The sequence below is a fragment of the Penicillium cosmopolitanum genome (genome assembly GCF_028827165.1).
Source record: "Penicillium cosmopolitanum strain IBT 29677 chromosome Unknown utg000012l:1.0-3308103.0:1.0-3310761.0, whole genome shotgun sequence".
NCBI lineage: Eukaryota > Fungi > Ascomycota > Eurotiomycetes > Eurotiales > Aspergillaceae > Penicillium > Penicillium cosmopolitanum.
The window spans coordinates 1,057,800-1,071,367 of NW_026622682.1; the positions used below are offsets into that span (position 1 = coordinate 1,057,800).

The 13,568-nt window shown below is 46.9% G+C and overlaps 7 protein-coding genes across 7 annotated transcripts; 4 read left to right on the forward strand and 3 right to left on the reverse strand.

Annotated features, from left to right (window-relative positions):
* Positions 1-247: 247 nt before the first annotated feature.
* N7509_013177 (polysaccharide deacetylase family protein) lies at positions 248-1,343 on the forward strand (the record flags this gene model as incomplete). Its single annotated transcript, XM_056637814.1, has 4 exons — positions 248-303; positions 373-567; positions 629-809; positions 873-1,343. The coding sequence occupies 4 exons, from the start codon at positions 248-250 to the stop codon at positions 1,341-1,343; spliced, it is 903 nt and encodes a 300-aa protein (XP_056481321.1).
* Positions 1,344-2,218: 875 nt separating this feature from the next.
* N7509_013178 (uncharacterized protein) lies at positions 2,219-3,940 on the forward strand (the record flags this gene model as incomplete). The annotated part of the gene is made up of 5 exons (XM_056637815.1): positions 2,219-2,295; positions 2,374-2,824; positions 2,887-3,093; positions 3,149-3,466; positions 3,644-3,940. The coding sequence occupies 5 exons, from the start codon at positions 2,219-2,221 to the stop codon at positions 3,938-3,940; spliced, it is 1,350 nt and encodes a 449-aa protein (XP_056481322.1).
* A 387-nt stretch (positions 3,941-4,327) lies between these two features.
* N7509_013179 (protein PET117) lies at positions 4,328-4,705 on the reverse strand (the record flags this gene model as incomplete). Its single annotated transcript, XM_056637816.1, has 2 exons — positions 4,328-4,504; positions 4,610-4,705. 2 exons carry the CDS (start codon positions 4,703-4,705, stop codon positions 4,328-4,330), a joined length of 273 nt encoding a protein of 90 aa, XP_056481323.1.
* An 83-nt stretch (positions 4,706-4,788) lies between these two features.
* Positions 4,789-5,739, forward strand: N7509_013180 (uncharacterized protein; the record flags this gene model as incomplete). Its single annotated transcript, XM_056637817.1, has 6 exons — positions 4,789-4,813; positions 4,894-4,976; positions 5,054-5,092; positions 5,166-5,199; positions 5,398-5,498; positions 5,569-5,739. 6 exons carry the CDS (start codon positions 4,789-4,791, stop codon positions 5,737-5,739), a joined length of 453 nt encoding a protein of 150 aa, XP_056481324.1.
* Positions 5,740-6,148: 409 nt separating this feature from the next.
* N7509_013181 (triglyceride lipase) lies at positions 6,149-9,709 on the forward strand (the record flags this gene model as incomplete). Its single annotated transcript, XM_056637818.1, has 8 exons — positions 6,149-6,338; positions 6,409-6,649; positions 6,791-6,792; positions 6,840-6,962; positions 7,024-7,062; positions 7,125-7,526; positions 7,993-8,648; positions 8,702-9,709. 8 exons carry the CDS (start codon positions 6,149-6,151, stop codon positions 9,707-9,709), a joined length of 2,661 nt encoding a protein of 886 aa, XP_056481325.1.
* Positions 9,710-10,112: 403 nt separating this feature from the next.
* Positions 10,113-11,336, reverse strand: N7509_013182 (uncharacterized protein; the record flags this gene model as incomplete). Its single annotated transcript, XM_056637819.1, has 4 exons — positions 10,113-10,278; positions 10,346-10,431; positions 10,493-10,963; positions 11,040-11,336. The coding sequence occupies 4 exons, from the start codon at positions 11,334-11,336 to the stop codon at positions 10,113-10,115; spliced, it is 1,020 nt and encodes a 339-aa protein (XP_056481326.1).
* Positions 11,337-12,425: 1,089 nt separating this feature from the next.
* N7509_013183 (SRR1 family protein) lies at positions 12,426-13,481 on the reverse strand (the record flags this gene model as incomplete). The annotated part of the gene is made up of 2 exons (XM_056637820.1): positions 12,426-13,016; positions 13,203-13,481. The coding sequence occupies 2 exons, from the start codon at positions 13,479-13,481 to the stop codon at positions 12,426-12,428; spliced, it is 870 nt and encodes a 289-aa protein (XP_056481327.1).
* Positions 13,482-13,568: the final 87 nt, after the last annotated feature.

Genomic DNA, 13,568 nt, shown 5'->3' on the forward strand with positions numbered 1-13,568 from the left:
ACGACACCCCGCCCTTCCCATTTAACGGAATGAATAGAGCCGACCTACGATGCGGAGCATGTTGTCTGCATTTGGTAGCATGATGAGCTAGTTTGATTACATCGATTCGGTAAACACAATGGAAATTCAAATCGTTATTTAAATCTATGCACCGCCCCTATCTCCCTCATATACTTATCATACTCCTTGAAAGGAAGTCTCAGAATAATACATTCAAATAAATCGAAGACTCAAATACCTCTTCAGAATGGTCAAAAGAGTTCTGGTTGTCTACGGTGTCGATGTCGATGCGGTTAGTGGCTGGTACGTGAGAGCAGAGCATTATGGGAACAAATGTTATGAGGAATGATAAAGACTCATCACATCGCATAGGATTAATACTTGTTCAGGAGATCCTGCAGGCCCTACGGATGTCTCTCGGGGTGTTTTCGGAGCCACCGTTGGGATCGACCGTATCCTGAAGCTGTTCAATAAGTACGGAATTAAAGGAACATGGTTCGTTCCGGGCCACTCTGTGGAATCCTTCACGAGTCAGCTGAAAAAGGTTCGCGATACTGGACATGAGATGTGTGTTAGAATAATTCCTCTATTCTACCTATGAATATCCTAAAACTTAACCATTGTCTAGTGGTCTCCATGGATATTCCCATGAATTCGTTGCCACTATGAATGAGCAGCAACAACGTGATATCATGACAAAGTCCATCGACGTGCTCACAAACTTCCTTGGTAAAAGGCCGCGTGGATGGACCGCTCCCGCATGGAACACATCCAAACAATCAATCCGAGTGCTGGAGGAATTCGGTATCGTGAGTCAAGAGCCCAAGACCTAAGCTTTTTACAGAAATGCTGATAATGGATCACCGTCCCAGGAGTACGATCATTCCTTCATGCACCATGATTGCCAGCCATACTACGTCCCAAATGGCGAAGAAGAATGGCAAGAAACCAACTCCAAGAAGGAAGCGTCCACCTGGATGCAGCCCATGACTAAGATCACGCCGAGCAAAGTGGTCGAGATTCCAGCTAATTGGCATCTTGACGACTGGCCTCCATTTGTTGTCAGCAAAGCAGCTAACTCTCATGGCTATGTTGATCCAGATGTCATTGAGAAGCTATGGAAGAAACAGTTTGATTATTTCTACCGGGAATATGACACTTTCATTTTTCCGATGACCATCCATCCTCAAGTGAGTGGAAAGCCACAGGTGATTTTGATGCATGAAAATATTATCGATCATATCAATTCACATGAGGGCGTGGAATGGGTTACTATGGAACAAATTGTTGACGAGTTCAAAGAGGGCAAGATCCCTGGGACAACTGTCGAAGGGGGGGCATAGGAGCAAAGCCCGGTTGGATTTTGATTTCTTTCTTCCTAATAGCCACACCTTGGATGGCCATTCATCAAATTCAGAAATTATCTTTTACCATCCAGCTCTTCAGTCTCATTAAACCCGGTCGGAATGTGTAACATGCATATGAGCTGTTCTGGCTTAAAGCCGTACTTAAAGCCGTACAGGGTCGTCCGAAAATGTTGCGCCTCATTTAGTGATCTAGATTCCTCCTAATCCTCCAGATACAAAGTGCACAATCACGATAGACCCCCAATATTCAAATGGACTTTCTTGATTCTAAGGTTCAATAAAACATGCGTAATCAGTCAAGTCAAACTTAAAAACAGTTAATTGTACGAATTTACCAAGATCCGTTGTGGCACTACAGGCCTCTCTTGTGACATTGTCTTGAGAAGAGACAACTCGAACGGAATCTAAAAGCCCGGGTCATTCACTATGACCTCCAAGTGTAGAATTCAAAATAACTTCTATACCAGAGTGGAAAATGCTGCGATCCACCAGTATAGCTCCCCGCATGGCTTGGCAACGGAGATGAGCGCAGCCAGCAAACCCCACCAGAATGGCGCACGGACGACGGAGATGAGCGCAGATTGTTCAATACGCCTCCCCCACACCTCAAGATATCTTATCGACATCATGTCAAAGGAGCTAGCTTCTATGCCCAGATAGAGAAAAAGGGACTAACTTTCAGGAAGAATTGAGGCGTGGAATCAGTTGATATCTACCTTCCAATTCTGAGCGATCGATTAATATATATCTCACACGCACACCCGCATGGTCAAGTGATGGGCAATCATCTGCGCCATAACTTGAACTCTTCGAAATTAATTTCGTGACTAGTACGAGTCCAGGGCTGCAAAATGGTTCGCTATTATGAAAGAAGTATCAAGCTCCCCTTTTCTCCCGAATTAAGGCTCAATTCACCCTATTGGCAAAAGTATGCATACCACTGGCACCACCCCATCGTCTCCGCGATGTCAAATGCTGCACATCCAACTAACAAGTAACGCATTAGTGTTCTCATCGGCGTTCTTGTCGGTCTCACAGCCGGCCTCTACGTCTCCTTGAATCTTCTAGGAGCAGGCGGTGGCAAACCGAATTCCGCCTCAACAGTGCAAGTAGTCAATGCGACACTTTGCACCGTGTGGTTCTTTTCCGCTTCCTTCGGCGGAACAGTTCTCAACACTATCGGCCCCGCTATCACGGCTTGTCTTGGGGTAATTGGTTATATCATCTACGTCGGTAGCTTGATGTACTTCGACAACACAGGCAAGAGTGGATTTCCAATCTTCGCCGGTGTGGCTATTGGAATCTCGGCTGGTCTTATCTTCGTTACGATGGGATCTATTGCAATGTCTTATTCTGAAGAGCAAGATCGAGGAGCGTATATCACTATGTCTATCAATCTTCAAGCTGTTGGGTCGGTAATTGGTGGTATTATTCCACTGATCATAAACAAGGACTCGGTATGGCCTACTCCAATTATTTCTTTCGGAATTGCGACATGTATCTGACCCGTTCTTCACAGAGTGAGACTACTGGTGTCCCCTCGGCTGTATATATCGTCTTCATGGTTATGATGGGTGTTGGGGCATGCGCTGCTTTCCTGTTGATGCCTCCATCTCGCGTTATTCGAGACGATGGAACGCAGATTGCTCTGATCAAGCCGCGGGGATTCATGGAAGAGCTAAAGGCAAATTTGGAGATATTTCGCGACTGGAAGCTTCTTATTATGGTAAAGATTGAACTGAAGTTTTTTATTTTCATACATCATGCTAATCGCTTGAAAGGTCCCTGCTTTCCTCCCTGCTGAAACATTCTTGGTTTATGGAGGCTCAGTCAACGCTTACCGCAACAACCTACGCACGAGGTGTTTACTCTCTTTCTTAGCAGTCGTTATACAAATTCCTTGCGGCATTCTCCTACAGTATGTCCTGGATCACAAAAAGTGGAATCGACGAAACAGAGCTTTTCTAGGATTAGTGATGGTTGGAATTCCTCTCATCGGTGCGTGGATCTGGGAGATAATTCGCGTCAGAAATTACGACCGCCATAACCCCCCTGCCCAGGGCCTGGACTGGACGGAGCCAGATTTCTGGCCGATTCTGGTACTCTTTGTTCTAAATTGGGTTACTGGGTCTTTGTGGCAATACATAGTGCTCTATTTCTTAGGCGCTCTCACTAACTCTCCCAAAAAATCGGCCAATTATGCTGTGGGTTTTTCCAACTCTATCCGAGTCTATTTTCTAACCGAGAGTTACTGACTAATGGCCCTTGATATATAGGGTGTTTTCCGTGGATTCCTTGGCGCTGGTGAGGCCATTTGTTTCGGTGTGGATTCTCTCAAAGTGCCATTTATGAAGGAAGCCGCTGTTATTTTCACATTCTATACGAGTGGTGTCCTCATCTTCACCTATATTGCCACATTCCATATCAAAGATACGGAATATTTCAACGGCGAAGATGATGTCGTTATTCCCAAGCATGTGCTGTCTGAGCACGCGAACGACGGAAAGCCCGAGAGGGAATCCACGGAAGTGGATGAGGCAGCACCGGCTGAGAAGGAAGCAGTATCAAATTAGCATGTCCATCTTTGATTAATAATGCCAAAGTCTGTTGCACAACAATGTATGATAGTTCCAGATTATCAATAAGCGTTTTGCTAGATCGTGGCCCTTGCGATAAATAATGAGAGTGGCAGATATAGCGGTGAATATGTATCGTAAAACGATATAAAAGAGATGAGTTCGTGGTGAAATATAATACAAAATAACCGTACACGGCACCAATGTTATACAAGATATGTGATGTGTCTAGAATTCCAACTCCTAAAGTCAACAGTTAGCCAGTAGTTCCATGCCTCCGAGGAACAACAGGTAACACCCAGAACCAGACATACCAGATATGCATTCCAAAAGATCCAGTTGCTAAATGACAAAACGAGCATATAGCATATTCAATAAACCCCTTCACGTCCCCGTATTCGTACTTGGATTGGCTCCCACTCTCGGGTCATCGGTCGTACTGTGTACTGTTTGAAGCTTGAGGTACTCCTTCTCGAGAGCCTTCTGCAATTCAAACTCGGCTTGGCGTTCCTGGCGAATGCGCTGCTTTTCCATATCTCGCTCGACACCACGGTGCATAGCCTAAAAGCAGAGAATTTATCAGTTAGCCAATGATCTTCTTTCTCTCCCTCTCTCTTTCCCCAATGGCGCAAAGAAATGTCCACCGCCCATCAACCTTTCACATACCGCACGATCATTTTCCTGGGCCCAATGCACAAAGTAGACAATACCAGCCGTGCCCAGACCGGTAGCAGCGAGAGTCAACTTCGAAGCACGAGACATTGTGATCAATGATCTCGTCTCGTCCGGGTATTCGTCGGATTGATATGGGTAAAGCAGGTCAAAGCAGATCGAACCATCCAAAAATGGGCGAGACCGCGGAGAAGGGCGGTATGAAGCGGCAGAACCACCCCCACCGCCCCCGGAGACAATCATGCGTGGCCGATCGAGCTGGAGCTCCAAATCGAAAGCTCCGCTTCTCCTCGACCTTGAATTACCCCCTGTCGTTCTCTCTCCTTTTCCATCACTATACCAGGGGCTTCGATTGAATATGGTACGATTGCACGGGTTCCGTGGACCTGGCGAGGTCGTTTCATTTGGTGGCGGTGCTAACGATGAACGTGTGAACAGTCGGCTCAGAACTCCGCGGGCATTCAGACCCTCCTCGATGTATGTGGCGGGCACTCTAGGCGGGGATATGCTGTTCTCGCTGTGGTATCGTCGTACTAACCGCTATATTCAGGCCGAGAGAGAGGCTCAGAAGATTGTGCAGCAAGGTATGTGTCCCTCGTCACCCCCTCATCTTCCTCTCTGTCTATTCAGACCAGACCAGACTAGATCAGCTTGACTAATAATATATCCTATTTAGCCCGAGAATGTACGATATCTCGAATTATCCCCATTACCCCTGCTCATCCCGCCTCTATGTCGATATGCGATTGAGATCTGATCTGACATGACATAACTCGTGACAGACCGCACCAAGCGGATAAGAGACGCCAAGTCCGAGGCTCAGAAGGAAATTGAAGAGTACCGCAACCAGAAGGAAAATGAGTACAAGAAATTCGAGGCTGAGGTGAGACTCTCCGCTGCTACTGCTATGGACACCGCGGCCGCCGCGACATCCATGCTGACTATCTATACAGCACTCGAGCGGATTCAAGACAGCCGAGGCCGATGCGAACAAGGAAGCCGAGGAGAAGTTGAAGGGAATTGAGGCTTCTGGTAAGAAGCAGGGTGACAAGGTGGTGGCGGACCTGATTAAGGCGACGACCGACGTCAAGCCCCAGGTGCCCGAGAAGATTGCCAAGGCATAAAGCGAAGACTTGGTTATTTGTTGTTATTTATCTCCTTTTTTTTCTTCGGTTGTCGCTAGAAAGATGCGCTTTCGTGGCTGTTCATCGATATCCATTGTTCGGGAAATATGATCTCTTTTATCTTGTATGTCTATCTTTGGGGCATTATAGCTGGTGGTGTCTACCGTATGTGTTGGTCAAGCAGCACGATGCATACGAGTATAAGGAATTACATAAATTAAGAGCTCAAGTATGATTGCTTAGTATTAAAATACCCCATAAATATGACTCAATCCAAGTAGTTGTTGCAATAGACCAGTTGTACCTGACCAACCCTCTTCTACCCCGGACAACCCGCCGGCTCCGCCCATCAAAAGTTTCCGTTGCGTCATCGCGTGGAAACTACAACGCGCGACAACAAAGGCGAACGATGGGAATACCGGGGAATCCCAGAATATCCATACTAAAAATTGCCAGCTATTCCCATCCAATACCAAAATACGCGACACAGAGGACCATCCACACATCTGCGCACAAACTGAATCCCATCCTCGAACCCCGGCTAGAAGACCATGGACGAGTCATTCACGACGAGTACTCGTTGATCCGAGACAAATACGGTACATAAAAGACTCATCCTGACCCCAATATACACGAATAATAGCGAGAATAGCTAGCTAATGCCATCAGATGTGCCAAAACACCCCATCGTCCTGGCGCACGGCCTCCTCGGCTTCGATGAGTTGCGCCTGGCCGGTCCCTACCTCCCTGGCGTCCAATACTGGCGTGGGATCCGGGAGGCCTTGACAGCTCGAGGCGTAGAGGTGATCACTGCTACAGTACCTCCGTCCGCATCGATAGAGCAGCGTGCGGAGGAACTGGCGCGGGATATTGAGGCTGGGGCGAAGGGGAAGGATGTGAATATTATTGCGTATGTAAAGACTCTATATTGAGTTTGAGATCCAGTACTAACGCTTCGGTCTGTCATTATAGACATAGTATGGTGAGTTATCCCCCTTGGTTGGAAATCATGATATTCTTGAAATTTGGAACTTTGCTAATCCAGCTTTAGGGGTATGTTCTACGTTCTCTACTTAGCCAACTAATTATACCACTCCCAGTCTTCCACCAATCTAACACAATGTTTCCCCCCAGCGGCCTTGATTCTCGATACATGATTAGTCGTCTCAAATCTCGGAACTTCAAAGTCTCATCATTAACCACCATCGCATCTCCACATCGAGGTTTGACCAACTCGCTGCCGCGGCCCAGTCAGAGCCCATCTCACTAATTCTCCCATCCCAGGATCATCCGTGGCAGACTACGTCTTCAATCAAATAGGAGGTACGGTACACAATATTCTCATACACACATAATACAAACTCACCCACTAAATCTCAATCCAGCCGACCGCCTCCCACAAATCTACTACACCCTAAACCGACTAAAAGTCGAAACCGGCGCCTTCGAACAACTAACGCAAAAATACATGTCCGAGACATTCAACCCCAACACACCTGACGTGGACGATGTACGATACTTCTCTTACGGTGCCGCCGTCGAGCCGAGCATCTGGTCCGTCTTCCGACTATCGCATAAAATTCTTGCCGAGACGGAGGGACCCAATGATGGCCTTGTCAGTGTGGCTAGTAGTCGCTGGGGCGGGGAGAATGGGTATAAGGGGACGCTGGTGGGCGTTAGTCATTTGGATCTGATTAATTGGACAAATCGAGCTAAGTGGTTGGCTGGGGAGGTTTTGGGGAATCCGAGGAAGTTTAATGCTATTGCTTTTTATTTGGATATTGCTGGTGAGTGGTTGTTTTTTACGCTTTGCTTTTCTGTGATGATTTGGATTTATGGGGTGCTAATTCTGCCTTTTTTGGGTAGATATGTTGGCTAAGGAGGGTTTGTGAGAGTGATGGGTGGTGGATAATCTGAATTGTTCTCGATACTCCGGCTTATATGATATTTTCCTTAACCCCAAGGCCAGCACGCCCTTGGACTCGGACTCGGATGTACAATCTTTTTTATAATCCTGGAACTCTCCGCAGACTCGACCTTTTACACTATAAATGACAACTTCTTCCTTCTTCATCTCCATCTTCTTCCAACTTGAACCCACCTCCCTTTCCCGATACTTTACTACCATCAAACTTCATCATCACTAACCCTTCCTTATCACCATCGAGGCTTTCAGAATAAAGTATCTCCAGCCAAGTAACGCAACAATGGGTTCTATTTGGATAACAAACATACCTCGCCTGATTCCTACAGACAAGGATAAGATCAAGCCATGCATCACAAAGGTGGAGCATTTGTCTTCATACAACTGGATCGAATCATCCAACCCGACCATTGCAGTCCCCGGCTGCCCGCCGCTTTGGTCACCTCCCAAAGTTCCCCAGGAAGTGATCCAAGACTCCGGGATCATTTACATTGCTCAAAACGTGGGTCGCCTTCCTGAAACTCCTCTCGAACCACTCTTTCGCTCGCTGTACATCGAAAAGCCTTCATACAACATACGGAAAGTTGACTTAATAACCGATCCAAAAGCCATCAGCAAACTTCTATCATTTAGCAATCCACATCTGTCTCCGAATGTAGTGTTGCCCTTCACGATTGAAATTGAAATTCTAGGCAATACAGCGATTTTTTCTCTGGCAGAAGTCGAGCCTTGGAGATTCGTCACGGCCCACGAATCCACAAGCTATCATCACGAGTTTAAGCAAGCTTTTACTAAAACTCAGGTACCCGGTAGCAGTGGACATCATCGGGTTATCTCATATAATTTGGGCGGGTTGAAACTCGTAGTGAGCTACGAGACCGACGCCTACGTCGACGTTGAACAAGTCTCAAACCTCCAGGCTCAAAATGAGGGTTCGGAAAATGCGTCTCCGTCGCGACACAAACCTCCCGCAGGGTCCAAACTGGTGATTCTGGAAAAGGGAAAAAAATACCAATGAGTTCAACTCTTCTGATCAAGACACTTGACTCTGGTGAGCATGTGAACGTCCAAGAACTCCTTTTCCAACTATGGGTATCGCAAATACCCAATCTTGTCCGTGCCTACCAAAGGCATGGCATATGCAAACCACCGGAAATCCAAGACGTCGCTCTTGACATCGCTGAGTGGGAATGTGACCATTATGATGATCTTCAGAGATTGATTGCCCTAGTCAAGCTAATCGTGAGAGTGGCAAGAGAACATGGCGGGAATATCGTCCTAAAATATGACGGTTGGTCTGAAATTCTCGCAGTCTGCAAAAGAGAAGGAAACAAGATGTTACCAGATGATCTCTATTTCAAATTTGGCAAAGAAGTAGGAACATCCAAAGCGAAAGAACCAAATTCTCGCAAAACGACATGCAAAATCGGAGACACTTTCTACAACGTTGACATTTCGAAGATCCCATATTTCTGGGCCACTGTCGGATTTGAACATCTTTCACCGCTACAAAGTGCGGATTTCAACCATGAAGATATTGCTTTATTCGATGTTGCGCTCAGAGGCTTGGAATCGGGGTATCGGGAATGTTTCTGCTCTTTGCGAGGTGATATTTCTCAGTATCAAATTCTCTGTCAAACATATGCATTTCTTCGGGTTGACGTACTGGCCGGGCAGTCTATCAATGATATTCTTGCCGATTTGAGAATCTGCGAATCTGATTCCGAACTTGAAGATGAGAACGCTAAATTCAAAGCACGGGACGCGGCATTCCGACTTTTATTCTTGATCATACGCGGCGAATTCCGTGACGAAAAGAAGGACTATGTCAAGCTTTTCGATGCCGTGCTTTTAGTTGTCTCGCACCCGGAAACCTTCAAACAGGGCACAAGGACTGTAGTGCGTTTGGCTTTTGAGGAGCGCTTTGCTGTGACTACCATACAACGAAGCCAGTTGGATCGTTGGCGAAATGAGGATGTTGCCAACTCTTCGGGCGACGAGAACATGGCCGAGGATGAATCTGATGATGCAGGACTTTTTGAATGATGTTATCTCTTGGCTAGCTTGCTAGGTCACATTGCAGATTGATCACAGTATGTACCTTGGTGATTCGCAGTCATTACCATCATAGTTGTGCCTAATTGGTAGCCTCAACCGTATTGTCAAATTTCGAATTCATTTCCGCGTCTCCAGTCTCAAAGTCGAAGGGTTCAACATGCATACAATATTACATTAATTCCTCTTGGTTATCACAACAGTCTTCTTTTAATCTCGATCATGTGAGATAAGATCGGGGAGAGATATCAAGGCCCTCTCGCAAAAAGGGCCTCAACGAAGAAATCAATCTCCTCCATTAATTAAGTCTGGTATGCACTCTCAACCCCGTCACAACACGCATATTCCCGCACATAAAAGGAATCCAGCAGTTCATTGCCTGGGAAAATCGCGCTTAGTAGCCGTCTGTAGCCATCACGTACGGCCAGTCATCCTGCCAGCCTAGCTTGTTCCACCCGTACAGAAAGCCAGCTACGCCATCGCCGCCAGCCTCCTTCAGACTCAGCGGATAGTACTGATAGTAGAGGACAAGGCCATTGTCCTGGTCATTAAGGACACCCCTAGGAAATCTAGTTAGCATGCTGTCCGTGGAGTATAGGTGAGCCAGGAGAAATATGGGGTACATACTGTCCACCGGGAGCATAAATCTGGTCATGGCTCTCCAATAAGATAGTGCCGCCGGAATCCAAGCACGAAACACCAGCCTTGTCGACCTGCACAGAAACCAGTCAGTCGCATAATTCAGTATACCATGTCGAGCCGCGCTGCACTTACAAAGTCCCTAGTCCCACTCGTCGAACGACACATATGGATCCGATACTCCTCGCCTTGAGCTGGATAATCCGCCGTATACGAGCCCGCGACACCACCACTAAACAGGAGATAGTAGTAATCCCCATGCTGGAACATGAATGATGCCTCCTCGCGGTGGTCCAAGCTGGCATTGTAAGCCAACTGGTGCGGAGTCTGAGAGCTGACCTGCAGTGGGGTATCCAGCTCGACCTGGAAGAGGTCCTCCCAGTAGGAGCCAAATTGGAGGTACTGCTTGCCATCAATGGTAATCCAATTGGGGTCGATGCGGTTGTAGGCGCTATTGGGAGGAAGGCCGATTACACCGTGGTCGGTCCATGTGCCGGGGTCCATACTCTTGGAGGTCGCGACGCCAATTTCAGAGGTCTGTGTGCCGAGTTTGGATACCACGTAGTACATGTAGTAGGTATCATCTGCGTAGTGTAGATCAGGAGCCTGGTTTAAGGTACTTTTGTGTCAGTATTTTCCATAACATATGTCAAAATTGGGGCTCGGGGTTCCGCTGACATACCCAAATGTCCATGTCGTCCACACCGTCCAGTTGGATTATTGAGCCCTTTGGTAGGGCCGGACCCCAATCCTCCCATGGACCCTCGAGATCGGGCGAAACCATGGTGTTAACTCCCGGCCCGGTCGAGAAGCGGAAGTACATGCTGTCAATACTGCGCTGGATCATGGACGGATCATGTGTCCAGCAGTTCCCCATACAAGGACCCGGGGCCGGATAAGTGCTATCGCGTGGAGCAATACGTGCCATCGAGGGAATGGCTAGTGTGGCTACACACAAGCCGAAAAGAGTGACAACCATGGCGAAGGTAGGCCGAGGCGGAAAGAGTGACTATGTCGAGCTGAAAATAAAGGTGACCAGACCAAGACGATGAACCGAGAAGAAGACAATTAATAACAGGGCAGGATAGGGCATTTTTTTTTTAATTAAAAAAAAAAAAAGTATTTTGCTTTTTGAAGGGCTGGAATGTTGCCGAATGATTTGCATAGTCACAGCCCTAACGAGAGTTCGCCGAACTTGATTCGGACTTTGGAATGTGCATCAGCTATTGAAGGGAACATTTTTCCATAGAGCAAGAATGAAACTTTGGAAAACTGTCGTGAACACCGCGGAGATCCTGGCGAAAAAAGAAGGTTTTTGACGCATTCCTGTGCCTTGCCCTCCCGCATAGCCGGTCAACGGCCTCATCTGGTAAGCGCAAGTCCGCGTGTTTACAGATCGAGGTGAACGCCGCATGAAAGCTATTCAGGCAATTCATGGTTGGGCATTCGAGCAATAACCTCAAACTTTATCGATCTGACAGGTCACAGTCCTCTTTCTGCCACCATTCTGCTTTTCAAGAGAGTGGTTCGATATAGAGAGAGGAGAATGGAACGCTCTGGTGAAAACGCGACGCAATTTCATTTCATTATCAAAGCAAAATTGGTTTACTGTCAACTGCTGCTGTGTGGAGTTAAATGAAAAATCTCGTGAGGGGTTTTGTTGAATTTAAACCGTATGAACTTTCTGTTCCGCAAGCCCAACTTCAAAGTTATATTTCAGATTATAAATTAAATACTTGCTATCACTCGAGTGGAAGCCCTACATGTGCAGACAGCTTGAAACATTTGGATACTTAATGCAATTTATAAAGTCTCAATACACACTTTGTTTCCTTTGCCATCGTCAAGGGGCTAATCTAGGAACGTACCATCCTCTCTAGGAATTGGGGCCACCTTGGACTCCCTAGTATAAATTACCACATCCGACCACGTCTCTTCATCTCCGAACTCATGTAGCTTGTACCCTGTCATCATTTTCCGAACGCGTGCCGTGTCAGGGTCAGTCCTAGTAAATCTATCAGTCTCGAGACCCAAGATACAAAGGCCCTTCGTATAGGACCCAAAAAACTCACGATTTTGTATCCTCCTCTTCAACCCGATTCCATATCACAACGGCAGGCCTCGCGGTGTCCGCGATAATTTCTTTAACAGGGACATTCGGAGCCACCGAGAGCACAACCGATCGCTCATCAATCTCAAGCCAACCGCGTGGATCGTCAATCATCTCGAACCCGATATCTGCGAGAACTTTCCTGTCAACGGAGGTGTTCATCGGATCTTGGATGTAGCAAGATATATCGGCGTCCTGGTCCCGGTCTTTCAACCAATTTCTCACAGTGACTAGTAACGCAGTTTGATTCGTGGCATTTTCGTTATTTGGCAAGGCCAAACTACCGCAAGCTAGGCCGACGATCTTGTTGATATCGTGGCCGTTGACTTCGGAAGATAAGATCGATTTGAAACGCTGGCACGTCTCGCTTTCTTCCCAGGCCTGACTCTTCTCTAGAAAGTCTTTGGCTACCGTTTCGCGGTCTTTTGTATCTTCCAAGTTATCGGGAATAGTTTCCTTGGTTTTACTGTTAGGATCAAGCTGGCGTATCCGGTACGACAAAGACAAAGGTTCGTAAGCCGTGTCCTGAACACCATACCAGTCCAACGACTGTTTGAGGGATGGCTTGGATGTGTACCCTACCCCAGCTTCAGAGCTTGGTGGTGTTAGCTGCCGATTTAATTGACCACCCACTCGAAGTATCAACTACCGGCAGAATTCTTACTAGGCACATTCCTTCCTGTTCTCCGGGAGATCATCGCCATATATGAGTTTGATAGACTTTCCAATTTTCACTTTCCATTCAATACTCGCACCAGTCAGGTCCTTGGTAATGATTTTATCTCCGGGGGTGGTTTTGGTCTTAAGTTGATTCGACAGCGCGCGGATTGCGTTCTTGGTGAAAAAAGGAACGCCGGACTCGTATAGTGTATCAATTTTGGCGATTACTTGTTCCTTGGTTTCTTTCTCGCGCGGTTCGATCAAAGTACCCTGAATAGTTGCCCAGGTTGTGCAAGACTGACTTGAGGTCGAACTCATGATAGTCTCGTAGCCTTCATCTATATCGTCGCCCATTTTGATGGAGGCAGATCTTGGGAGAAACTTGGATTTCATTAACGTTGTGGATCATATAACAGTAGAAAAGAAAAAGAAAAAGAGGGG